At 45.1% G+C, this 25,663-nt stretch overlaps 1 protein-coding gene and 1 long non-coding RNA gene across 18 annotated transcripts in view; one reads left to right on the top strand and one right to left on the bottom strand.

Annotated features, from left to right (window-relative positions):
• Positions 1–24,909, top strand: LOC142500460 (uncharacterized). 3 transcript variants are annotated; one of them, XR_012803032.1, is made up of 5 exons: positions 1–169; positions 202–514; positions 2,830–2,953; positions 21,757–21,812; positions 22,955–24,909. It is a non-coding gene; the product is annotated as an uncharacterized LOC142500460 (long non-coding RNA). The 3 variants fall into 3 exon arrangements; XR_012803027.1 differs by having other exon boundaries at positions 1–514; positions 22,955–23,147; positions 24,068–24,909; XR_012803021.1 differs by having other exon boundaries at positions 1–514.
• Positions 1–25,663, bottom strand: part of FAT1 (FAT atypical cadherin 1) — a 175,878-nt gene that overhangs the window by 72,351 nt on the left and 77,864 nt on the right. For all 15 annotated transcript variants that reach the window (XR_012803011.1, XR_012802997.1, XM_075610107.1 and 12 more), the window contains exons 4-5: positions 15,395–15,456; positions 1,358–1,687 (exon numbers count right to left, since the gene is read on the bottom strand). Coding sequence is in view for 13 of the 15 variants with exons in the window: in XM_075610107.1 (XP_075466222.1) it covers positions 1,358–1,687; positions 15,395–15,456 (392 nt within the window). In the remaining 2 variants the exon portion in view is untranslated. The remainder of the gene's footprint in view (positions 1–1,357; positions 1,688–15,394; positions 15,457–25,663) is intronic.

Here is a 25,663-nt window from a genome sequence, read left to right as displayed (position 1 = left end):
TGGAAGAAGGGGAGAACCGTTGAGGTAGTGTCCAGGGAGGAGTGTTCCCCTGGACTAGGACTAGGTTTGTCCCTTAGGTCCCAGCTAGGTCCTAAGTCCCCTTCTAGATTGTGGCTGCTATAGAGAATACCCCAGACCGGGACGATACCCTTTAGCCTTATAGTGTCAGGTGTAGCACCAGTGAAAGCCTTATAGTGTCAGGTGTAGCACCAGTGAAGAGACGCAATGCGGTGAGCTGCAGCCTGCGGTTTGGGATCAGACCACAGACAACTACAGACATTAAGGGACACCCTCCAGTTGGAGTTGCCTCAAGAGGCGGACCAGACAGAGAGGATTCAGCAGACGTCGTGGGATCAGATGGATCCTTTTTGCTCATCCAGCGGTTCCTGGGTACAGGAGTGCCCAGGGAGGTAAAGTGCGCCAACTATCCACAGGGGTAGCGCTACTCCCTCCACGTGGGTGGAACTGACTCATTGGGGGAGGACACACGGGGTATTGTTGCCACGCACCCTAGGTACTTTGGGGGACACTCATCCTGTGTTGTTATTATTGTATTGTGTGTTATTTTGTATGTCACCGTTATATCGGTATTCTATTGTTAGTAAACCAATTGTTATATACTGGTACCGCTGCGCTGGGAACCCTCTCAGGTGGAGGCGTTGCACCGAGGAGAACGAGAGCTCGACCCAGGTTCCCAGCTGCGGAGGCTCAGGCTTTCTGTGAGCCACAGGTAACAGCAGCACACGTAGTTCCCTTAGACACAGGGTAAAGGGGCTACACATACATAAGAAAACTCTTTGTTTTGATCAGCTCCTGTGTTTTATGATGGTAATCACAATAATGGATATGTGCGGCATCAATTAAACTCATCTAGGCTTCTGGGGAGGGGGATCGTTGCTTTAACTCCTATAATGCCAGTACCTTGCACCCCGAGCATGTTCTGTTCTGCTCTTTCATGTTAAAAAGCATTGTTGTCTTAATCTATGGTTACCGTGGAAACCTCAGACTGCACTGGGCTCAGGGGAGGCATCTATTTTGATCTCTTGGACAGTTAATATTTCAGCTGCTCATATATTCTGAACGAAGCATCAGATTAAAAAAAGAAAAACATCCCCTGAAAGGACAATCAGTGGGGACGGCTGCTTTAGAAGAATGAGCACTCTGCAGTGCCATGCATCATGATATTGGGACATCTAAAACTTATCCAAGAGAACCAACTCAAGGGTTTTAAGAACAGTTGTACATTTTCACGGTGTGGAAAAGGTTGTCTTTAAAAATGTGTAATGGCATGGAGACCTGTACAGGCATTTTACTACACGCTCTCAAACAGCAATTACATGGACAGAATTCAACTCACCGTAAGAATATCATATTCTCCTGCTACAGAAATCTTCTTGGATGAAACAACTCCAGTTTTAGGTTCAATGAAAAATTTGCCATGCTCATCTCCTTCCTCAATGCTGTAAGATATCTCTGCATTGGGTCCGTCGTCCTTATCCACCGCAATAACTCTGTAGATAGGATCCCGTTTGGCATTTTTCTCCCTCTCTTGCTTTTCACGCTCAGGAAGTCTGATCTTGTAAAATTTTTGCAGAAACTGGGGTTTGTTGTCATTTTCATCCAATACCTTTACAATTACCCTACTGGCTGTGGATTTTGTAGGATGGCCATTGTCCGTAATAGTCACCTGTCCGTACAAAAATAGTAGGTTACACAATATATATGTATATATAAAAAAAAAAAAAAAGAACAAACAAGCTACAGTCCTTTTAAACAGATGCATGAAAAATATGCACAGGCATTTACATATCATTCCCCCACTCCTTAACTCATCAAAATTTGTAAGGAAATTATAGCAAATAATAACATCTTATGGGTACATTGGTATGTCTTGGTGTGCAACCCTGCCTTTCCCCATTATCTCTTAGCATATAATGCTTCCACTGAAGCCAGGGATTCTGGGAAATAACATGCAAATGAGCACTCAGTTTGTCACTCTACTTCTTGGACCCCAATAGACGTATGCCTGCCGTATGTAATAATATAATTATATTAACAAGAGCTTACTATAATGCAATGGTCATATTCTGAGTTGTGTATGCTACATATTTAACTTGCACAATGTTTTCAAAAAGTCTATCACAATATAGTTAAAGAAAAGGTTCACATAAAATAAGTGAAGAACAATAAGACTAAAAGCTTATTTTATTTGCATGCATCTAAACAATCAGTTACAGAAAAGCAAACACATATGTATAAAGTACGATTTAGTTGATTAGATGTTTTAAAAGGCTTAATCTAAGGATATCTGTCACAGCTAAGAAACATAATACTGTCAAGTAAAAGTACATTTTCTTCAAGTTCTAAATAGGCAAACTAATGAATGATTGCTTCTTGTATTTTGCCAGTAGCTACTCATGCCCTGCCAATTACATGCTTTTGTGAACAGCCTCTCACCATCAATATACCATACGATGAGGTTTTTAATGGGAGAAGCAGACAGATTAAGAAGAAAAGGCTTAAACGTGAAGGCCAAAACGATAAGATGGAAACATTATACATTTAATAGCACTAAAACTTTGTGATCAATGCCTTAAAAAACAAAAAACAAGACACTTTTGTCAAACTTTTCATGAAAATATAAAGTGATTTGAAACACCATTGTTTCTGTCCCTTATTTTATGACTTTTCTTTGCTATGCCATATACCCTCTTTATCTTCTTTCCCAACAGATTCTTCTGCAGGATAAAAAGGATGTGAATGAATGATTACATTTTATGGAAGAACCAAACCAACATAATATGTATGCATATTTTGTATTTATATTAGTGCCAGCAATGTATGCAGAATAAAAGAAAAGCCATGCCCCAGAGAGCCGACAATCTAAGATGTTTGGGGACAGCAGGTGAAGGTGTAAAGTGCAGTAGAATGCAGTGCTTGACCAAGATGGTTGGTAAGTGCGACTGTGGGTGTGAGGCAGTAGCCATGAGTTCAAGCTATTGAAATGCTTAATTCAGAAGGTGTTATTAGGTTTGAGTTAAAGGTGGGGAGAGAAGGTGCTTGACATATACTGAGGGTGAGGGAGTTCCACAGGTAAGGGGCAGTGATGGAAAAAGTTATGGTGAAAGGAGCAGTAGAGGGGAAAAGATGACAGGAGCATAGGGAAAAATTAAGCCGATATGTAGGGAGGAGCAGACTAGAGGAGAGCCTTGAAGATACAGATTTAGAAAGACTTGCGCTCTGCGTGATCGCGGGGGAAAATGCGGCCGAATGTAGCCCAATTGCGGCAACAAGGTAAGGAAGTCTTCCTGCCCTTAAGGGATAACACTGCGGAGGTTCCATGCTTTGAATGGGACACTGCAGCGTTAATTCTTCGCTTGATGGGCCATGAGTTGAGGAGAGAATAACGCTACTCACCTTTCAGATGAGAAGCGCACTCTTGCTCTTTAGTATTCTTTTTTACATAGGTTTGAAGCAGGGGGGAGGGAGGTCCCAGAACTCAATCCTATTAATCCCCTGCTTCTCAAGGTTCAAACCTCCGTAGGGGGTGCCATTGTCTCCTGCAAGTTTAAATCTCTTGCGTCACGGCCCATGTGACCGGGACATTTAAACAACACAGAGATACCGGCACTGCCTACAGAGGTCTGAACCTTGAAAAGCATGGGGTCACCGTAGTGGAAATGAATGGGGTTAGCTCCAGAGACCTCCCTGCATCAAACGTATTTAATTTAAATGCCTGGGAGAGAGAGCGTGGGACCTCTATAACTGCAGCGCCCCGCCCCCCCCCCCCCCCCCCCCAAAAAATCTAGCGCCCCCAGTTTACACACCGCTGCCTTAGGCTGCGCTTATAGTGACAGTGACAGTGACGCAATGTTGCGTTAAAACAAATGCATTGCAGCCGTCGCGTCGCACTTAGCGACGGCTTGGTCACAATCGCTGGATGTCATCTCAATTTGATTTTTTCAGCGACCGCAGCGGACATCTCCGTCGTGTTGCCGGCACTATAAGCGTAGACACCCCACGGGACATCCCCACGCTTGGACTGCACAGCAGGGACCATGAACATCCATATCCATGTACCCTCTGATGCTGAACTATAATTACTTTAAATGTAAGCGAGAATTGGGGTTTGTGGCCCATATTATACTATTTGCACTTTACTAAGGCCTCATCCATGCTCCCTGCTGGCGTGCTGAGGCACGCTGAGGCGCAGGGAAAGCGGGTGCTTTCCCTGGCCTTGCGGTTGCTTAACGCACGCGCTGTCAGCGGGCCGTAAGGGGGCGGGCCGGGGGCGGGCACATCACTGGCCGGGGGCGGGCCAGTGACGTCACGGAGCTGGTTCGCCCTCATCGCGCTCCTGCAGTCCAGCGATCTGTGCTCAAACTGCAGAAGTTGGGTCGCGGTGTTTGGGGGCGTGACGCACATGTCACGGAGCTGGTTCGTCTTTATTGGCTGAACCAGGTCAAGTGACGCGACTGCAGCCCCAAATTTCAATTTGGGTTGTGGCGGCAAAATGTCGCAGCGTCAACGCTGTAGTTTGCTACCACAGTTTCTAGTGTGACAACTGTCATCCCCTAGGCTCAGAGTGACGAACGTGCGCGCGTCGCGAAGCATCATGTCTGATCTGGGCATAAGGCTTGCTTTATAGTTGCTGCGCGTGTGCCAATGCTCGTGCACGTGAATCACACTTTTTGTGTGTACGGTCCGTGCTGTGCTGTGAGTGACAGGTGGGCATGGCTGACGTCAAACCCGGCTCCTGTAAAAACCAGTGCCGAAACTACACCAGCTAATGTATATTTCAGTCATTAAATGAATACTGCTGTACAGAAAGCAGGCGAATTGTGGAAATACTATTCTGACACTTATACTACAGTTGGGACACAGTGCAGTGATATTGCCACCTGGATGGTTAGCAGGTTATTTTCACTGCATTACTGACCGTTCTGGTAGGGAAAGGGTTACTGGAATGTGTCTGTTTTGAATGTGACAACTCCTTTGAGCTATTTTTTTTTTTTCCACCCAAGTCTGGTGTCCTAGAGAGCGCAGGACGCAATGTAAAGGGGGTATTTTTCAGGTTAAGCGATGACCGCGCTATGCCAGATGGGATGTGGCACTCTGCTCCGGGGCCCCTCTTCAAAGGGTTCAAAGTAAATATTTTCGTTAAAAGTCGTTTGGTCTTCTGCATACTTTGAGCATTTATTAAGCAGGAAAGTCACAAATACTGGTGTGTACGATTTCACTTTTCCTCAGTGAAACAATCCATCCTGTACTGAAGGATTTAATACTGCACATCTAAGGCTTTGGTCCCGCTGCGTCCGGCGGTGCTCGCGGCCGCTTGCGTGTTACTCACCATCAGGTCCCAGTCCCCCCTCGCTGCACGGCTCACTACACACTGTGACGCGTCAGCCGCCAGGGGATGCAAGAGAATTGAGATCCCGAGCAGCGACGCGTCACGTGGTGTGGCTGTGAGCCAATCAGCACCGGGTCTGGAGCTGTCAGAGCTTCGGGGTGGGGGGGTGGGGGCAGGGCAGTGTGTGGATATATATATATATATATATATATATATATATATATATATACATACACAGTGTTCGACAAACCTATACATTTGCTCGCCCCGGGCGAGTGGATTTAACCCCCGGGCGAGTAAATATTGGCCCAAGCAGCACACGTTTGGTACTAGGTGGCGAGTAGATTTTTTTTGTGTGGTGAGTAGATTTTTTGGTGATTTGTCAACCACTGTATATATATATGTAGCCATGCATAATAATGACTGCGTACATCTTCCCTGTTGGCAGTAAGCCCTGGTAAGTACAGGCCTGCCAACAGTAGTTATGGAGATTTCCCTCACACCCTGGTGTGGTGCCCTGTGTAAGGAAGGGAGTGGCTGTATGCTCTGAGTCCCTGGATAGTGACATCAGAGAAGCGCCTGCCCCCTGAGGTATAAAGGGCACAACACTGTCAGTTAGTGTTGGGTTAGCCAGCAGTTGTGTGAAGCAGCTGGTAAAATGTATGCTCCTGCATAAGGGATTGGAGGAATACTTTTGTGACCCTAGTGCTGTAACTAGCGGTAGCAGAGTGACCAATCAAGTCTGTCTAAGCCACACTGTGTCCAGGGACCTGGCGCAGTGGTGATCTCCCTAGGAGAAAGGGAATCCCACTTCAATACGGGAGGGCGTACCTGGCAAAGGGACAGCACGGAGAGATGTGCGGCTAGAGCCGGCAGCTGCATGGGGCAGTCTGCTACATCCCAACCTACAATAAAGATGTCGTGTTCAAAGATATTCCCGCTGTGTGAGTGTGAGATTACTCTGCAGTGGCAGTCACCACCGAGAAGGAGTTCCTCACCAGGACAATCTCCCTGCGGAAGCATAGATCCTGATGAGGTGGAGGCGCTGCACATGAAGTAAGTTGGACTCGTAACCACTACCTCAGCTACCTGTCCTGATGATATCCTCTTATAACACCAAGCGGGAGACTCAGGAGTCCTGTTACTTGCAGGTGCACCACCACACACGACCTTGTAATTGGGACCGGTTAGACCACACGGGCCAATGTGAGATTGGGTGGGTCAGACAAGGGGGGTCCAGCCGTTACATTTGGAGGCGCTGCTGAGATACCTGTTAACAGGACAGGCTTTTGCTAGGCACACACTAGGAAACAGGGAGAGTGTCTGCTGCCACTTTGTGCTGCGTGGGACGGAGCCAGGGGTAGTCGGGGAGCTGCTGGAGCTGCAGGCCGCACAGACGCCTTGGGATCCGTTAGGGGTTAGTGAGTCTGGAGCAGGGGGCTATTGCTGTTCTAGTCGCCTTGAGGTAGCGCTAGCGGGGGACGCCTGAAGGGGTAAACTGGTAACTTAGGGCAGGAATTCTGGAAGGGTCCGCCCTAGGCTAGCCAACAGTAGGTCGACGCCCAAAGTACTGCATGGAAGAGCCAGAGTACTCTAGTCTCCATTCCAGACCACTTACCAAGGAGCACAGACTGGAGGAACGTGTTACAGTAGACACAGAAAGAGTGAGCCTAGCCTGAGGTAGTGCAAACACGAGTCACATCTACGTTAGGTACACAAGGTGGTGCACAAGGCATGTTTATTGTACGGATGTGGTAGCTGCAACGCAGAGCGGAGCTCCATGTACAAGAACCCCGTGTTCAACGAACAAGAGAGACCTGTAAGAATGGAGGATCTGCACAGAGCAGAAGGTCCAGGATGGCAGGGAGAGAGAACCGTCAGAATGGAGGATCTGCACAGAGTAGAAGGTCCAGGATGGCGAGGAGAGAGAACCGCAAGAATGGAGGATCTGCATAGAGCAGAAGGTCCAGGATTGCGGTCAGAGGAAGAACACGCATATGAACTGTGCGTGGACGAAGAACAAGCTACAGAAGAGACTTTTGTGAGTTTGTTGTGGAATGGCGTGAAAGCCGTGGCTGAGCCGTGTTTATCATGTTTTTGTTCTCGGGATGATACCCCTGAGAATAATGAGCATGACAGTGTTATCCGATGGGAGGAACGAAATGGACTTTGTTATACCCCAATTAACAAACAGCCAGACGCTACCTCACATGGAAAGAAGGACAATACTTACCAAGATGGCGGTTCCCGCGTTCCCGGGACACCGCGTGGGCATGCTGCAGAAAGTCTTGCAACTTTGCAGTTTGCTAATTGTTGGCCAGGATTGGCGCCAACGAGAAAACTCCACCCCGATGGGGAGTTTGGCGCGAAAGCTGGAGCCGCGCCCTCATGGACTATGACTCACTCGGCCCCAGTGCTGGGTCAGCCTACAAGTCTACGAGACATCCCCCTAGTTTCAACCAGGGGGAGTGGTTTGCAGTTCCACCGGATGTCGACAGAGAAAGTAGGAGGAGGGGTTGCTAAATCAGCCCATGCCCTTCAATTGCGAAGAGCCATTGACCAGTACAGACCTCTGAAACGAGTGCCTCCGCTGGTGAATATGGCTGCAGTTGCTGATAAAGTGGACCAGAGTCCGTTGATCTCTACTCATCCCTACTCGGCTCCAGGAGGCTTCCTGATCATCCGGGTAGAGGGTGTGGAGACTGTGGCGTGTCTTTGCCTGCAGTGCAGACTGCCGGGCGGAGCCGTGGGCAGCGAGACCCGATGCCCCCACTGTGGACTGCAGTACATGTGGCCCATGACCACTTTTGTACTGGTACAAGCGATGGGAGTAGCAGGAAATGTCCCGATGCCGATCGACGAGCAGCCGGGAGCACTATGGAATGAGAGTGCAGGTCCCGCGGAGTCGGAGTCAGGTTCGGTGCTCCCGACGGAGAAACCCAGCCATCGGAGAGGTGATCACCGAGGAGCCCATCGCCGGTCTCCTACTGGGATGCCTCGGCCGAATTGCCAAGTGGAATCCTCGGACGAGGAGTGTGCTAGGCTGTCGAGTAAGATGGTCATAAAGAGGGACTGCCATACTATTGGTACGCCCTGGAGAGATGCCATTCCCCGTGGTGTGGAGACACGGAGTCGAGTGTCTCCAGTACCGCGACCACCCGATCGCCGGAGTCCCACTGCCGTGGTGACTAGTGGATCGGAAGGAGGTCGATCCACCCCGACCCTGCGAGGTACTAAGATGACACCGTGCCTGTCGCAGACCCAGGGGGTGGAGGAGAAGGAAGAGCGAGTCCAGAGCCAGACTGGATCGCGCAGCAGACGGGCGTTGCCATATGTCCTCGTGGAGGAAGAGATCCCGATTGGGGATCCAACCCAAGATGGCGTCGCAGCACGTGCGTGTGCGGAGGAGAGTCCGGACGAGCAGAGCGGCATCGAGTAGGAGATGACAGCGCCTCTGCGGTCAAGCAACGGAAGCCGATCCCCTACTACCAGGGGGAGCGGGCGTTCAAGTTGCAGAACAAGAAGCCCAGCTGCTGGAGTCAAGAAAGGACTTTGTGGCGAAGTTAAGGCAGGTATTGCTGGAGAGCAGGTCGTAACACTGTCAATGCCTACTGTCCGGTCCCGTCCCCCAACCCCGGCCACTCCCAAAGTTAGTCCCAAGGCCCTAGTTAAAGCTCCTGTCCCTGTCACTTCGTCAGGTGGGTCCACTTCTAGTTTGGGGGTGTCAAGGGATTCCCGGGGTCCTATCCAGGAACGGACTGGAAGCCTGGACTGGGGAACGTCCGATAGTGGATCGGAGGGTGGAGGGAGGATTACTCGACATGGGTCGATGGCCAGCGAGAGTTATAGCGCGCTGGGTATTGAGGGCGGACACTGGTCACAGAGTAAGAGCCAGGTGGGGCGATCTGAGGGTACGTCCGGGGTATCTTCGGGTGGGCCTGATGAGGAGTCAATAGAGGAGTCTATAGAACCTAGCTCCGAAGAACGGAAGGAGACTAGGTGGTGGGCCCCGTTGTACGAGGGGTATGTTGCTTGGTTCGACCGCACCCGATTTATCCTAGAAAGGGAGGGGGTGGTTGATCACTGGTGGGCTGCCGGTGACTTTGATGACGAGGCATACCTTAGGGCCCTGAGGGTAAGGTGGGATCGCATCCAGGCAGGCCTTATTATCCCAAAGGGGTCCGCAGGGTTGGATGACCCGGTAGAGACCGATGAGCCCCTGTCATGGGTGCTGCCCGGGGCGGCTGGCGAAAGTAAGTTGACCAGGGCTTGCCGAGCTGAACGGGCTGTTGCGGCAAAATACAGAAGGTCGCATGGGCTTGATTACCCGTATGTCCCGGAACCTCTAATGAGAGAGATAGAGGAGAATAGGGAGAGATGGCTTAAAAATGATATCCAGCACTATATCGTAGATAAAGGGGGAGCCATTAAAGGAATTCAGGCCGAGCAGAGGGTGTCCCAACTTATGCGGGTCTGGAAGATAGGACGCAGTGTGTACATGCACAAAGTGGTGTATTGCAATGAGCGAGGGGTACCACGGGAATACAGCGTGACTGTGCATGATGCCGCGGGGCGGGAGGTGAAGAAGCCAGATCCTCGACATTATTATTGAGTGCCAAATTAGAGTGGTCTGCTTTTTCGTTAGCGCTCCCTGCTGGTCAGTGAGTGAGATGGGCTTGCATTATTATGTCAATGTGATGATGTTTGCCATGTTATTTGTGTGTTCTTTTGCAGTGTTTCCTGGCGCAAGGTACACCAAATTTAGGTCCCAGCCGGGACGGTGGGTATTAACCAGGGGGAGTATGTAGCCATGCATAATAATGACTGCGTACATCTTCCCTGTTGGCAGTAAGCCCTGGTAAGTACAGGCCTGCCAACAGTAGTTATAGAGGTTTTCCCTCACACCCTGGTGTGGTGCCCTGTGTAAGGAAGGGAGTGGCTGTATGCTCTGAGTCCCTGAATAGTGACATCAGAGATGCGCCTGCCCCCTGAGGTATAAAGGGCACAACACTGTCAGTTAGTGTTGGGTTAGCCAGCAGTTGTGTGAAGCAGCTGGTAAAATGTGTGCTCCTGCATAAGGGATTGGAGGAATACTTTTGTGACCCTAGTGCTGTAACTAGCGGTAGCAGAGTGACCAATCAAGTCTGTCTAAGCCACACTGTGTCCAGGGACCTGGCGCAGTGGTGATCTTCCTAGGAGAAAGGGAATCCCACTTCAATACGGGAGGGCGTACCTGGCAAAGGGACAGCACGGAGAGATGTGCGGCTAGAGCCGGCAGCTGCATGGGGCAGTCTGCTACATCCCAACCTACAATAAAGATGTCGTGTTCAAAGATATTCCCGCTGTGTGAGTGTGAGATTACTCTGCAGTGGCAGTCACCACCGAGAAGGAGTTCCTCACCAGGACAATCTCCCTGCGGAAGCATAGATCCTGATGAGGTGGAGGCGCTGCACATGAAGTAAGTTGGACTCGTAACCACTACCTCAGCTACCCGTCCTGATGATATCCTCTTATAACACCAAGCGGGAGACTCAGGAGTCCTGTTACTTGCAGGTGCACCACCACACACGACCTTGTAATGGGGACCGGTTAGACCACACGGGCCAATGTGAGATTGGGTGGGTCAGACAAGGGGGGTCCAGCCGTTACACATATATATATATATATATATATATATATATATATATATATATATATATATATAGTGTGTTGCTAATTACAACCCCTCTCCTTTATTTTCCATTTTTGCAGCCCTTGTCCCTCCCTTCCCCCGATCCCCGGGCAGGGACGTGGGAGCGGGGTCAGTCGGTTGTTTGGGCTCCCCCCCCCCTTTGCCTCCGATCCTTGTGGCTGCTGCCCAGGCGGGAGGTAAGCGGGGGGTGGGGAGCGGGGTTGACCCCATACATGCCCGCTCTGGATTGAGTGTGAGGGGGGGGGGGGGAAAGCTGGGGAGAGACTGGCTCGCACGCTGTCCCCTAGCCCCCGATCCCGAGCTGTGAAGGGGCCAACTTGTGGCTCCCGCATGGCGCCGCCTCCCCCTCCTGCCCCCGGTTCCTCGTCGGTTGAAAGAGAGGGGTGGGAGGGTTGGCGAACACGCGGTTCCTCCCCCAACCCCACATCATGGCCGCGCCCCCGACCCGCTTTGGCCACGCCCCTTGCCCCCCCCCCGCGCCAGAAAAGGTCAGCTGCAGATCGCGGTGCAGCGACTTTCACACGCCGCCTGTTTGCAGTGCGGGCACGCTGTCTGAGGCAGTGAGGCCTTAGCCTTAGGCTGCGTCCATGCCGCCGCTAAGCACGCTCTGCACGTTTACTTCAGTGAATGTGAATCTGTACGGCCACACGCGCTCTCCCAAGCTTGGCGCTTGGGGAGACAAAGAAAATTGATTTTGAAGCGCTCTCAGCAGCATTCAATGCATGCTGCACACAGCCACACACACTGCCACATAGAAATAGCCCTTGATCCACGCCCCCCCCCCACTTGCAAAATTATGCAGGATAGCCTGCGCTCATGCTTGGAGAGTTGGTGACGTCACTGCTCTCAAGTATAAGCGCGGTCAGCGGCGCCGCATCCTAAACCAGACCAAGAGATAGAGCATACACTTAAAAATGAGTATTATTTCCAATGGTTACAATGCCTCAGTTTCCTTCTAGGCTTGGCAACCGAAGCACATAAAAGTTGCAGATATGATTAAGAGTGGACTAAAATATACCGATATTACAAAAATAATTTCTGAATCACTGCGTTCTAGAAAAGTCAGCTACGTGCTGGGAAACATTTTGTGTTAAATGTTGCTTCATTACAATATAATACTGTAATCTTTTCCTCAAATGCATATTTATTTTTGTCCTACTGTGACATATCATAGGGTAATATACAAATATAATGTAAAAAAACAACATATATATATAATTTCAATGTGACACCAAGAAAACGAAGCATTATAACATTATTTTGCTGCAACGCAAGTTAAAATATGCAGATTTTGCCAGGCATGAAATGTGCTTTGGAAATAGAAGTACGTGTCTCTAAACCACAGTGTAGCCGAGGATCAAATTTCCTTGTAAACAAGGCAAAAACCCACCAACCCATCTGGTCAACATTTCAATGTTAAATTAATTTACCAGATGCACACAACACTTGGCTGGAGCTACTCTGAGCTAAACACCACCATTTTTTCTGGGTTTTTTCCCAAACTATTTTCAAGCATGCCTCCATTAAACTGACAAATAGGAATAGGACTATTAAAATCATTAAAGCTTGCATTACATCCTTTATAGTGCCTTTGCTGTATCATCGAGCTGCTAATAAACAGAGCAGCACAACAAAAGGACCAGCTGGGGGTAAAAATAAAAATCGGACGTAATGGGGGGGGGGTGGGGGGGAGATTAACAATTGTATAACACTGAACATTTTCTCAGCACATTAACCCTAAGTGGCACTACCAGGACCAGTTTGGAAGGGAATATGAATTACATAATCCAAAATAGTTCAGAAATCTGTAAATACACATCAAACCTTAAAATGTGCATTCCTTCCATTTCATTAAATCAATATTAATGTGATGGATAAGGGTGAAAATAATAAATTGCGGTTCATGACTGTCACTGGTGAAGTTGATCACCATTACGCTGGCCCAATCTTATATATGGTTATGGAAGATTTCAACATATAGTTTGCAGTGTGAGAAATAATATGCAGCAGTAGGCAAGCACATTTTTTTAAATATTTTTTTTATATATAATGGGAGTGGAGTGGTATCCAACCATTTTAGACTTGTGAAGACTATTATATGAAGAAGGACTGCCAGTTTCATTATCAACAGTGGTTCAGTGGCACTATTCAGAGTTTGTGGTCATGGCTCCTTACACCTAATGAGCAAAGTTTTGATAAGTGAAGTTTTGCTAAATGTAGAGGTCAGCTCTCACCGATGCGCTCACTGATTTTTAAACTTATCAACCTTATAGACTTCAATGGAGTCTCACTGATCAACTAATCAATCTATGGGCCTTTGTGATGATGGGAATACTAGTGTCAGACTGTGACAGTAGAGGGTAACCAGGCTCTCAAATAAAGGTTAAGCCTGTTTTTGGTTACACCTGATCCGTATATAAGGGATCAAGTGAGTTAGCTCTTGGACCCAGTAACAGTGTACTGTTTTTACATACTGCATGTAATAAAAAAATATTACATGTTATTCTTTCCGGACATGTCAGCGAGCAGGGATGTCTAGGGCATGATTTTCAAGGGGTTTTGCGGAGGAATGGTTGTCAGAATGCGCCTAGGTAGTTGGGGTCCAGAGTTGTCGGTTCCCCTAAAAATGTACCAAGGAATCTTGCCCGATTCTCGGATACGTCGGCACATTGTCCCGGCAAAATCTCCCCTTGAAAACGCTTGAGTGACTCACCGCTAGGGTTCCATGCTTCAGCAAAGCCCATTTAAGTAAATGGGGCAAAGGGATGAAAAGTGTGCCTGTAACTGAGGGGGTCCGTAGGTTAAGGGCGGTACCCCAGTTAATGCCCAGAACCTGTCTTGGGTTTGTGGGTGCTCCAACTGAAGATAAGGTTGTGAGGGGACTCTCTGAGTCCATTCTAAGTCCAATAGACAGTGTGTGGGGAATAAAGACTGGTAGTAATAAAAGTACACCTTTCTATTTTCCATACCCAGGGCTTAGGGATGTATTAAAGTATATTTTATTAATACATTGTAATGTACTGTTGTGTACTGTAACATGCTGGGACTTTCAGAACCGATGACCACACAGACTGTCAGGGCCACCCATTGGTGCCAGTAAGTCTGCTGGACATCGGAGTTCAAAGTAGCCAGAGGATGCAGGAGGTATGAAAGCCATTTGGGTAGCAGGGAAGGGCTCAAGTACCCAAGTCCGGGGCACAAAGGCAGTCATCCGTGCTGCCATTTGTTCTGCCAGTCTTAGTGGAGCCTGACCCAGTGGGTGGCATTGAGATAGTCAGGGACAGAGGTTGCAAACTTGTGCATGTCTCATGGCAATTTCATATTTCTCGCTGACCCTGCTTTTCAGACCGGCTTGACTCTGGTTGCCTACTGAGAAAGTTCCCACGCGATGATTGGCTGCTGAGTTTCATGAATGAACCTCAGAATACTAGAAGAAATGTATGAGCCAATCAGTTTAGAGATTCCCAGTAGAAAGAGCGCGGCCGGGCTTTTCAAAGTTGCTCTTGCGCGAACAGCAGAGCAACCGGCTTCGATTTCAAGCCATGAAAGCCTGTCTGCCAGATTCTAAGTCCAGCTTTTTGCAACCAAGTTCTCAAAATCAAATGTAGCGGTCACGGCTGGGATTTGATGGCGATTCCGGTTCCAGAGAATCTCAGAAGAGAAAGTAGCGGTGGTGTGTGGAACTTCACGCCGATTTGGGAAGCAGGAGATTCCGGGCTAAGTCCCGATCGGGGTAAAACTCTTATTTAGAGGTCCCTGCACCTAGGAAAGTCTAGTTTTCGACCCCCAGTAAATGTGTTTTTCGTCTGTATTTTGTGTATCATAGTGTGTAAGCAAATTTATTACAAATAAAAAAAATGTTGTAATAATTTATTTGTAAATAAATATGCAAATAAATTACAATTACTTCATTATCTTGTTTTGGTCAGTGAATGATCCTGGTAAAAAGGTGTAAACTGCCTGGTCTCCCGTGAGACAGAACCAACAGGATCAGAACCCACAACCCTGCCATTCAGGGCAGCAGCTCTAGCATTGAACTAGCTCAAATGCTGTCAGTACTTTTCAATTAAAAAGCCACTGTGCCTGAGCACCGAAATCTCATTAATGTTGGTCATTGAAAGATGACATCTCTGTAAATTAGTTGTTTTATTTTGGCTGGGCGGTGGAGGGGGATAGAGAAATCTTCACCAACATTAAAGCAGAATCCAATACCCTTCATTATAGGGTACATTCATGAAGTAATGAAAGGTTCAAATGGATACAAAATTTTTTTGTTGATATAATTCAGGTTTACACAAAATTGTTGAATACTTACAAGGATTATTGACAGATCTGGCAAATGAACTACGTACCTCAAGTATGTGTTCTTCTTGCTGCTCTCTGTCTAGCCTTCTTGAAGTGGTTGTTATCAAGCCTACAAAAGCAACAAAACAAGTATATTATTATTTTTTTTCCGTCATGTTCGGGAACTATTTTCAAAGCAAAATAAAAATATAACTAACCATAACTGTCCAAGTTTAACATTGTTACATACCACAATAATGTACTATCAATTGTAGTACTTTTAACTGAAGGTTTTTAGATTTAAAGATCACCTGAAACAAGACATACCATCCCTGTACTAAAATTGCATGTCACATAGAATTATTTTAACAATGCTTAAATGTCCAACTGGGGTTTGCAGGAGACATGGCACATTTATTATTAGACTTGACGCACAAAACTGTAAGTGTACATTGCTTGAACAAGAGGACTCAAAAACACAAAGTTCACCTCCAGGGGACATTTCACTGAAAATGAGTTTGACCGCTGTGATCTAAAAGCAAGTAAAATACGCTAATCCTTCACAATTTTTTTGACCTAAATATTCATTCAAAATACCTTAGACCTAGTGCTGTTCTACTGGCAAAATGGGTGCCTACCCCAAGGGTACTTCATCAAGCACCTGACTCTGCCAATGACACAGTTGGCAGGAGATAAAAATCAGTAGTAATAAGTAAAAGGCCTGGTAAATGCAGAACTTAGAGAGCTTTGTAAAGCCTTTGCATGCTCACACTGTATCCAGCATCTGAACAAGTGGACCAAAGTGACACTACTGGTAAAAGTTTGATGCTTCACATTTTGGCAGTGGGACTTCAATGCCCGAGACATTATCTGGCACTATGAAATAGGGCTCTGGGCAGGGAGCTGAAGGTCCAGTAGCTTTAATGTATTTGCTAGCAAATTGCCTTTTGTTTCCTCCAATTAAGTGGAATAAACACAAAAATCTGATCAACTACCATGATTAAGATGCAGCAGGGGTCGTGAATAAAGTAATTAAGGTTAACCTTGCCATTAATGGACATGTTGCTATGCTAATGCAGTCTTATTGCTTTTCATTTGCATTGTAATTTTTCCCATTGGATACCTAACTTAGTGGACATAAAAGGGAGTTTTTGGCCAATTGTGGTGCGATCAGCTGCTGTGGGCCTTACTGAATAAGCCCCTTGGAAGAAAACTTGCTATTTGCAAACTGTGCCCGTATATCCCAGCACATCCACTCACTTTCACAACAATTATGAGGATCAAGACATTTAAAATCAGAGAAAAATCAATACTAAAACATGATTTTTGGGGGTTGGATTAAAAGCATAATAGAAACCAAATACCACCTTCCCCTTTCAAGCTGGTTTCCTTAATGGTCCTTATGGTTCATTATCTAAAAAATGAAGTATTAGCTGACCCCGTGTATTTGATACAAATGCTTTACATTTGTAAAGTGTCTTCCATGTAGTGTAGTGTTGCTGCTATGTACATGAAAATATACATGCGTTATCGTTTTCAGTCTTATCGCCTGCAGTTTTGGGTTTTGGACAAATACTTGTATACAAATATTTTGCACAACCTTTACCACTCCTGACCATCATTCCTATATTCTATGGGCTGCTTTGCAAGTCAGGCATGATCCCTGAAACTTTAAAACTGCTGCTGGATTATAGCTAAGCTAGAGACTAGCCCTCAAACCCCAAAGTGTCATCACTTTGATGCCATTCCCACTACAGTACAGTATACTGTATTGGATTTGTAGTGAAGTTTCAAGCAGTTATATAGTGACCACTATTTAGCAATTAATAACAGAGTGTCACAGCCGGAATCCTCATTAGCAGGATAAACAGGTGGTAAATATTTAACTTGCCTAATACATGGGAAGTTAAAATATTGTTGACTAATTTCACCTCTCTTTAAAATGTGTAAACTTCCTTTAAAATAACAGTACCTAATTCAGCAATAAAATGAGAGTTGAGCTAATATTAACTGAAAGCACTTGCCAAACACACATCTTTGTTTCTTTAATTTGAAACGTTGTTTGTTTATCAGTATTTGAAATTGATTATCGTCATTTTAAAATTACCATGGCAAACAAACATTTCCCCAAGTAATGTGCACAATCAAGGCAAGAAATGCGCCCCGATTAAGTAAAATAACTGCAAACCACACCAGCCCCTCATGTAGTTTGCCAGGGGTGCGCAAAGTGCCCAGGGGGGACTTGAGAATCTCTAAGGGGGGGCGCAGGGATTACAGAGGCCCCGCGCGCTTCCCGAAGGCATTTAAATTAAATGCTGAGGGAGCTGCAAGGCCTCTGTAAACTTCTACTTACCTTGGTTCAGACGGCTTCTGGTGACGCGTCATCATGGCAACGTAGCGTCAAATTACGCCACGGCGTCATAACAACGTGACGTTATGACGCCAGAGCCAAGGTAAGAAGGGGGGGCGCGCGAGGAGAGGGGGACAGCTGGCAGGGGGGCACAGAGAAAGAAGACTGTGTAGCATGCCATACTATATATACAGATGTGTTACAGTACAAGGAATGAGCATTCAATAAATTAAATACTTAAAACATACAATAGAATCTTTCCAATAATACAATAACCAAGTAAATACAAATATGCACTAATTTATACTGGAGATGAATACTCATTATTGATTTAACAAATATGTTTTTTGTTTTTTTTTTTCAAAATCAATACAAGGAATATAGCTTGTTGCAAAAATAACTTTCATCCTTTCAGATTCTTTATTTAAAAGAAGCAGTAACTGCTACGCTTTGTATTTTATTTTGATACATTTTTTTTTACCCATTTTTCACCTATTTTTTAGCTTCAGAACCCCTTGGATTTTGGGTTTAAATCTCCCTTGGGGATACAAAATTACACAAAATCTCGAGCCAATGGAAGCTGTAACATGGTTGTGGCTTCCTACTGGATGCCCATTTAATTCCCCTTTAAAAGCAGGAAGTAATATCGGTAACGTCAAAAGCATCTCGGGAACCAGGGGGACTTAAGAGCTGAAAATAGAGCCGTTCTGCTTTGGATGATCCCCCAATTCCAATTGGAGGTTACATAGGGTGAATTACGAATTATATATATATATTTTTTTTTATTTTTTTTTGACAATGGACTAACATTCAAACAGTGAAACTGGAATAGTGCAGTTATACATTGCAAGATTAAATAATTACTATACGGTGAAAGTACTTCCATGGTTTCACATTCATTATATTGGAGGGGATGACCACCACCGTTCATTGGCCATCTCACTCCCATACCTTCCCACTGCTGCAAGTGTTGGGATTAGTGCTCAGAAACAACTAAATGCTGAATGTCCATCCCCAAGGGGTGAATCAGGGATCCAGACTTCGCTATACAAACAGTACCCCAACATCTTTAATTGCGTTTTATTTTTATTTTTTCCGGTAATGATCTAAGAAGTTAAATCTCAGTAACTGCCTTGTATTGATGCCAGGAGTCTCCGGAGCTGATACACATTAATATCAGCACCGGAGACCCCCGGCATGAATCAGATGCCGTAAAAATGTATATACTGGGGCCCGGGGCTGTCTGGGGGTCCACCTGTAGGCCTGCGGTACAAATCCTGTTCCAAAAAAAAATAAAAAGTGCAATACATGGATATAAATACACCCTCCCTTCCCCAATGCATACAGTACAGTAATGGGCAAAATTACTATTATCCACATATGGATAAAAGTGCATTTGCCCATTTAAAGTAAAACATGAACCAGCAGCATAAAGTAAATAAAACTTGCACTGACTCTTGCCAGCATGAAGGACATCCTCATCACCGTCCCTGTCCTCCATTGCAAGAAACAATAGAATAAAAAATACAATCTAATGGCCCCTAACGCCTTAACCACCTTAGCGGTTATTAACCGCTATAGTAATTAAGGGGTTAACCCACCCTCCCCCGCAATCCACTTGGGAGACCTAACCATCCACCCGGGCCCACTATACCCACCTTGTACCCATTGATTGGTACAGTGGTATATCATGCCCATATAATATTGGCAGAAGCCACTATAGCAGTCAATGGGCAACCTAATTAAAAAGCACGAAGGCCAAAAATACACAATAATAAAATATATACACAAGCACCTAAACACTCTAACAATAAAAGAATTAAAAAGCCTAATAGTAAGTCGCATCAATAACATTTATCCATCTTCAAAACAGCACACTAATAAAAAATCTGTTATTACAAAACATAAGAATACAATTCAATAAACACCTAGCCAAGCAAACTATTCAAGAAATAAAACCACTAGCCAAACAAGCAACTAAATACATAAAAGAACAAGCCAACAAATCAATTAATTAATAAAACCACTAGCCAACACATCAATTAAAACCAGTAGCCAACAAAATAAATAATTTATTAAAAACTCTAAACAATGGGAAAATTAAATAAGAACAAGTCATCCAAATTACAAACAATTTAAGCCAAACAATAAACAGAAAAACATCAATCAATAGACAAAAAACATTTGCCAAAAAATGCATTGGTTGTCACTGTATTTATCTGTACTCTAAACGGGCACAGAATAATACATCATCAGTCAATGGGCAATAAGAAACATAAAAAGAAAAAAATACAATAAAAAAAAACCTGTAAAAATACAATGATATACATTCAATATTTTTCTTACCTTTAGAAACATTGACCCTCCGAATCCCGCGTTTCTGCGAGCTCTCGTACGGCGACGTCATCAACGTCAATCCAACTCCATCCACCTTGAAGATCCAGAACAGGTAACAAAATGATTCTATCATTACTTCTTTCTTTTCTTTAATATTCTAGAGTATGTTCTTTCTTCATCTGTTAATCCAACCTTATGGTAAGTACCAATGAACGTTGTCTTCTTCCTGTTAAATGAGACGTTCAAGTGTTCTATATGGCCTGAAACGTCACATTTTCAGGTCAGATGTTACAGCTCCAATCTGATTGGACGCTGCATCATCTGCCGCCTCTCTTTTTGTTTTTAAAGGATGTGACGTTATCTCAAAGGGAGGTACGTCACATCCTTAAAACCACATGGCTATATCACATGGTATTACAGCCAATGAGATTGAAGACAATCCCATTGATTGCTGTATCATGTGATAGATTACATTAGTTCAAAAGTATGTGACCATCATCCCTTAAAGTGCTGTCACATCCTTTTGAACTAATGTAACCTATCACATGGTACAGCAACTAACGGGATTGTCTTCAATCCCATTGGCTGTAATACCATGTGACATAGCCATGTGGTTTTAAGGATGTGACGTACCTCCCTTGGAGATAACGTCACATCCTTTAAAAACAAAAAAAGAGGCGGGCACATGATACAGCGTCCAATCAGGTTGGAGCTGTAACATCTGACCTGAAAATGTGACGCAGCAGGCCATATACAACTCCTGCACACCTCATTTAACAGGAAGAAGACGAGGAGACAACATCTGTTGGGACATACAATGGGGTTGGATTGACAGATGAAAAAAGAAGATAAAATATTAAAGAAAAGAAAGAAATAATGATAGAAGGTGATGGAAGATAAAAGAAAGAAGAATTGTGTTACAAGTTCCAAATCTTCAGGTCGGATGGCGTTGGATTGAGGTTGATGACGTCGCGGTACGATAGCTTGCAGAAATGCTGGGATTCAGAGGGTCAACACTTCTAAAGGTAAGAAAAATATGGAATGTATGTAATTGTATTTTTACAGGTTTTTTTATTGTATTTTTTTCTTTTTATGTTTTTCATTGCCCATCGACTGATAACGTATTAATCTGTGCTCATTTAGTGACAGTGACAGCCAATGCATTTTTTAGCAAATGCTTTTTTTTCTATTGATTGTTTTTTCGTTTTCTGTTTATTGTTTGTCTTAAATTGTTTGTAATCTCGATGGCTTGTTTTTATTTAATTTTTCCATTGTTTAACATTTTTAATTACTTATTTATTTTGTTGGCTAGTGGTTTGATTTAATTAATTGATTGTTGGCTAGTGGTTGATTTTAATTGATTTGTTGGCTACTGATTTCATTTTTTAAAAGTATTTTGGTTGTTTGCTTGTATTTATATCTGGTATTTCTTTTGTGGTTTGATTTGGAATAATGTATTTTTTGGGGGGTTTTAAATGTTTAATTCGGGTGTTAATTTGGTATTTGCTTTATTGATTGCTGGTCATTTTGTTGTGTTTACTTGTTTATTGTTTATTTTGTGATTGTTTTGATTGAAATTGATATTATTGGTGGTTGTGTATTTTTTTGATTGACCATTGACCGTCATAGTGGTAAATCATGCCCATATTATATGGGTATGAGGTACCACTGTGCCAATTAATTGTTTTCTTGGCATTTGTAATGTGTACATTTTTAATGTAATGTGTTTTATTTTGGATGTAGAACAATGAAGGAAAAACGAAGCACCAAGTCCAGCCGTGGAACAGCAATGACACCAAGTGAGTTCGTTCCATATTGCCATTATTATTGTGTCAGTTTTAGGATGTTTCATCTACCGGTCACCTGCTGGTGTCATTGACATTTTCCTTACTACCTGGTTTGTGGGATTGTCATTACCGGGCTGCATCCTAGAGACACTTCATATGTCATTATTAAAGGGTTGTTTTCCATTTCATTACCTTTTTGGGCTTTAAGTATTGTCTTGAGAGCACCACACACATCTTTTTCATGTTTTATTTTGGCCCTGTTTTTTTTAGCTTCCCCATTTATTGCTATAGTGGCAACGCGTGCACATATTATATGGGCATGCTTTAACACTGGGCCAATGAATGGGTAGTGGGGGTAGTAGAGCCCATGGTTAGGCTTCCAGGGTGGGTATTGGGGGAGGGTGGGTTAACCCCTTAATTACCATAGTGGTTAATAACCGCTACGGTGGTTAAGGGGCTAGGGGTCATTAGATTGAATTTTTTATTTTATTGTTTCTGGCAACAGAGGACATGGATGGTGATGAGGACGCTCTTTATCCAGACTGGCTGGCAGGGGTGAGTGCACGTGTTGATTTGAGGTCCGGGTACCCTTTGCTTCCCGAGATACAGGCCCCGTTATGGGGTGCCGGTATCTCCTATGCATTTAAATGCCCCGCGTCACGTGACCGTGGGAATAAAATGCATAGGAGATACCGGCACCCCATAACGGGCGGGGCCTGTATCTCGGGAAGCAGGGGGTCCCCAGACCTCAAATCAATGCGGTTCTGCTCCGGAGACCCCCTGCTCATCTACACTAGTATTAACATTTATATTACAAAACTTTTGATTGCTGGCGAGATATGCGCAGGGAGAGGCGGCTCTCTCTGTGCAGCTCTCTCTGCAGCTGAAAGAAATCGCTGGGTGAGCCCTTTTTCAGAGAGGCGATCATCACGTCACCGGCTACTCGCCAGTTTTGGGAATTTTGCTATCACAGGTAATCGAGTCTTTCTGAATACCGTGAGAGCAACGCTGTCAAAACTGGCAGTGTAAATGGCCCAGTGAATGTTTTTTTTTATTGGGGCTTATTGCATTGGCCCCTCCCTGTGTCTTTTGTTAGTACTGCTCCTACACCCACTTTATTTCTCTCTCTTTTTTTATATATCTTTCTGAAATAGAACAGGAGGTTCCTCAGTCAGAGCCAAGGAAAGCATCGGTTCCTATTCTGCGCACACACAAAAGTGAGGGGATTGCGGCTTTAACAAAACGCTGAGAAAGAATGGTTAACAAGCAAGAGTAACCCGGAGTGCGCTCACCCTGTAGGCATTAAATCATTTTAATGATTTTGTGCAGGGAGCAGAGAGAGGACCCGTATCCTGACTCAAACAAAATATATTAGCTAGGGGAGAAAAAAGCTGCATGACACCAGACTATAATGCACACAAATCAACAACTTAAGAGCATAAAACTCTAAATTTCCCATGCCGAAAAATGGAAGAACTTTCTGTGATGATAATGTAACGGAAAAGGTTACATCCATTGGCAAAACACAATATTCATAAATGGTGGTACAGTTTTATGGTCAGTCTATGCCACTAACTAGACCACATCCTAAAGGAATGTATACTATGTTCAAAGGCAACAGATTTGCAGACAGACAGGATCTGCATTAAATTCTTAAATATACAAGTAAAATAAACTGGTGCAATGTGCAAAACAGCATAATCTGCTGGCAATTTGCATTTAATCTTTCCACTATTTGATCCTTTTTCTAGTAATCCACATTCTTGTATTCAACCACAGCAACAATATTTTTTACATTGGCCCATGCATATTTTATTTTTAATTTTAGCAATAGCCATTTCATGCTGCCAGGACATGAAATGGGGCTGCAGAAAAGTGTTAGCGTGGACTTGTGCCAAAATTGTAAACTCTGTATTAATATACTGTCACCGTTCTTAAAATAAATGTTAATGGGAACATACAGGAAACCAAAGCACCTAGAAATATAAAATGTACAGTTTTCATTCTCTTTAGATCCCATTTACCAAGTATGAAATTACATAGGCTATGTAGCACTTCCGATACATAGTCATTTGGAATGCAATTATGTTCGGATATAACCTGGCCCCAGAATAAACAGCCTTAGCCAGTGATTGTTTTCACGTTTGGATGGAATCAGATCTAAAAAAAAAAAAACAGAACTAGCCAAGGTTTTCCTGTTAATATCAGGAATTGCTGAAGACAGCTTGAGTCACATTTATACATTGTTTCCTTTAATTTGAGACCAGGTGGCAACCTTACTCTCACGGCAGGCAGACACATGGCCAAGAGGAAGCTGCATTCATCTATGGAAGGTCACCAGAAATGGCATCTCCGGTTACAGCATAGGAATAAAGTGCGCCTTGTAGAAATAACAGACTTAGGTTGTGATACCATGAAGAAGAGACCTATGAGGCTTTGAAAAGCATGTACAATATATTTTCTTTTTAGAAATAATGCTCATTGGTTCATTAAAAAAGGTAATTCCGATTTGCAACTAATCTTAATTTATTCAGATTAATTCAATGCACAAGAAGAGAGGGTAGAAAGGAAAGGTTTGGGGGTGAAAATGAGAATGTGATAGGAGTGGATAGGGAAGAGTAGAGGGAGAAAGGGAACAGAGAGGATATGGATAGACTGCCAACAGCTATTACCATTTAATCAATAACTACATCAGAGTAGTGAAGGGACAGAGAAAGACCAAGAGACAGGGAAAATGAGAGAGACCGTGACAAACACTTAGGGATTCCTGAAAGGTGCAGACCCACTTCCAAATGTGAAATAATTGTAGTATTGTTTTAGCAGGTTAAAGCAGTAGTCCAAGTTTTTTTTCTCTCCACCCTTAATATGTGCATCAATACAATCCACACAATTATAAGTACAGCCCAACCCCGTTATAGCGCGATCCGCTATAACGTGGATCCGCTTATAACGCGGTTTGAGCGTGGACCCCGAATATTTTTTTTTAATTGTTTTTTTTTTTGCACACACACTGCACACTCACAGTACACTGCACGCACGCTGAACACACTGCACACACTCACAACACACACAGCTCGCTCACAGCCCCCACCTACCTCCCTACCTTTGGTGTCAGCTGCTGGGGGATCAGAGTGGGGCTGGCAGGGGGGGGGGGAGAATCGGAGCGGGCTGGCAGGGGGGGGGGGGTTGGAGTGGGGCAGGCAGGGGGAGAATCAGAGCGGGGCTGGCAGGGGGGGGGATCGGAGCAGGGCTGGCAGGGGGGGGATCGTAGCAGGGCTGGCAGGTGGGGGGGATCGGAGCAGGGCTGGCAGAGCGGATCGGAGCGTGGCTGGCAGGGGTGGATCGGAGCGTGGCTAGCGGGGGGGATCGGAGCGTGGCTGGCGGGGGGGGGGGAATCGGAGCTGGTGGGGGGAACGGTGTGGAGCTGCAGGGACAAGTGAGGCTGCTGGGGGAAGTGAGGCTGCTAGGGGAAGTGAGGCTAATGGGGGAAGTGCGAGGGGACGTGTAGGGCTGCCGGCCACCTCCTCCCCCCATCTCCCCCTCCTCACAATCGGGTGCGCGGCGGCCATTTTTTTAAATTAAATTAGCGCAACCCTGGTTATAGCGCGGTCAGATCGGGTGGCCCCCGAGGACCGCGCTATAATGGGGTTGAGCTGTAATTAGCAAAGTTGCTGATCAATCCATTCTCCTGTGATCGATAAGCGAAGATTCAGCTCAGGGGTTCACTAAATGGCTGTCACTGCAGCAGAAGAGGACCAAAGATTCAAAGTTCTATGGGGGAGATTGTGGCGGTGAGGCGGTAAGCAGGCTCACAATAAAAGGTTAAGCCCCCTTGGTTACCTCTTATCCATGTATTGGGGTTC

The sequence above is a fragment of the Ascaphus truei genome, chromosome 1 (assembly GCF_040206685.1).
Source record: "Ascaphus truei isolate aAscTru1 chromosome 1, aAscTru1.hap1, whole genome shotgun sequence".
Taxonomy (NCBI): domain Eukaryota; kingdom Metazoa; phylum Chordata; class Amphibia; order Anura; family Ascaphidae; genus Ascaphus; species Ascaphus truei.
The sequence above is the reverse complement of the archived record's forward strand: the minus strand, read 5'-3'. Positions and strand labels throughout refer to the sequence as shown.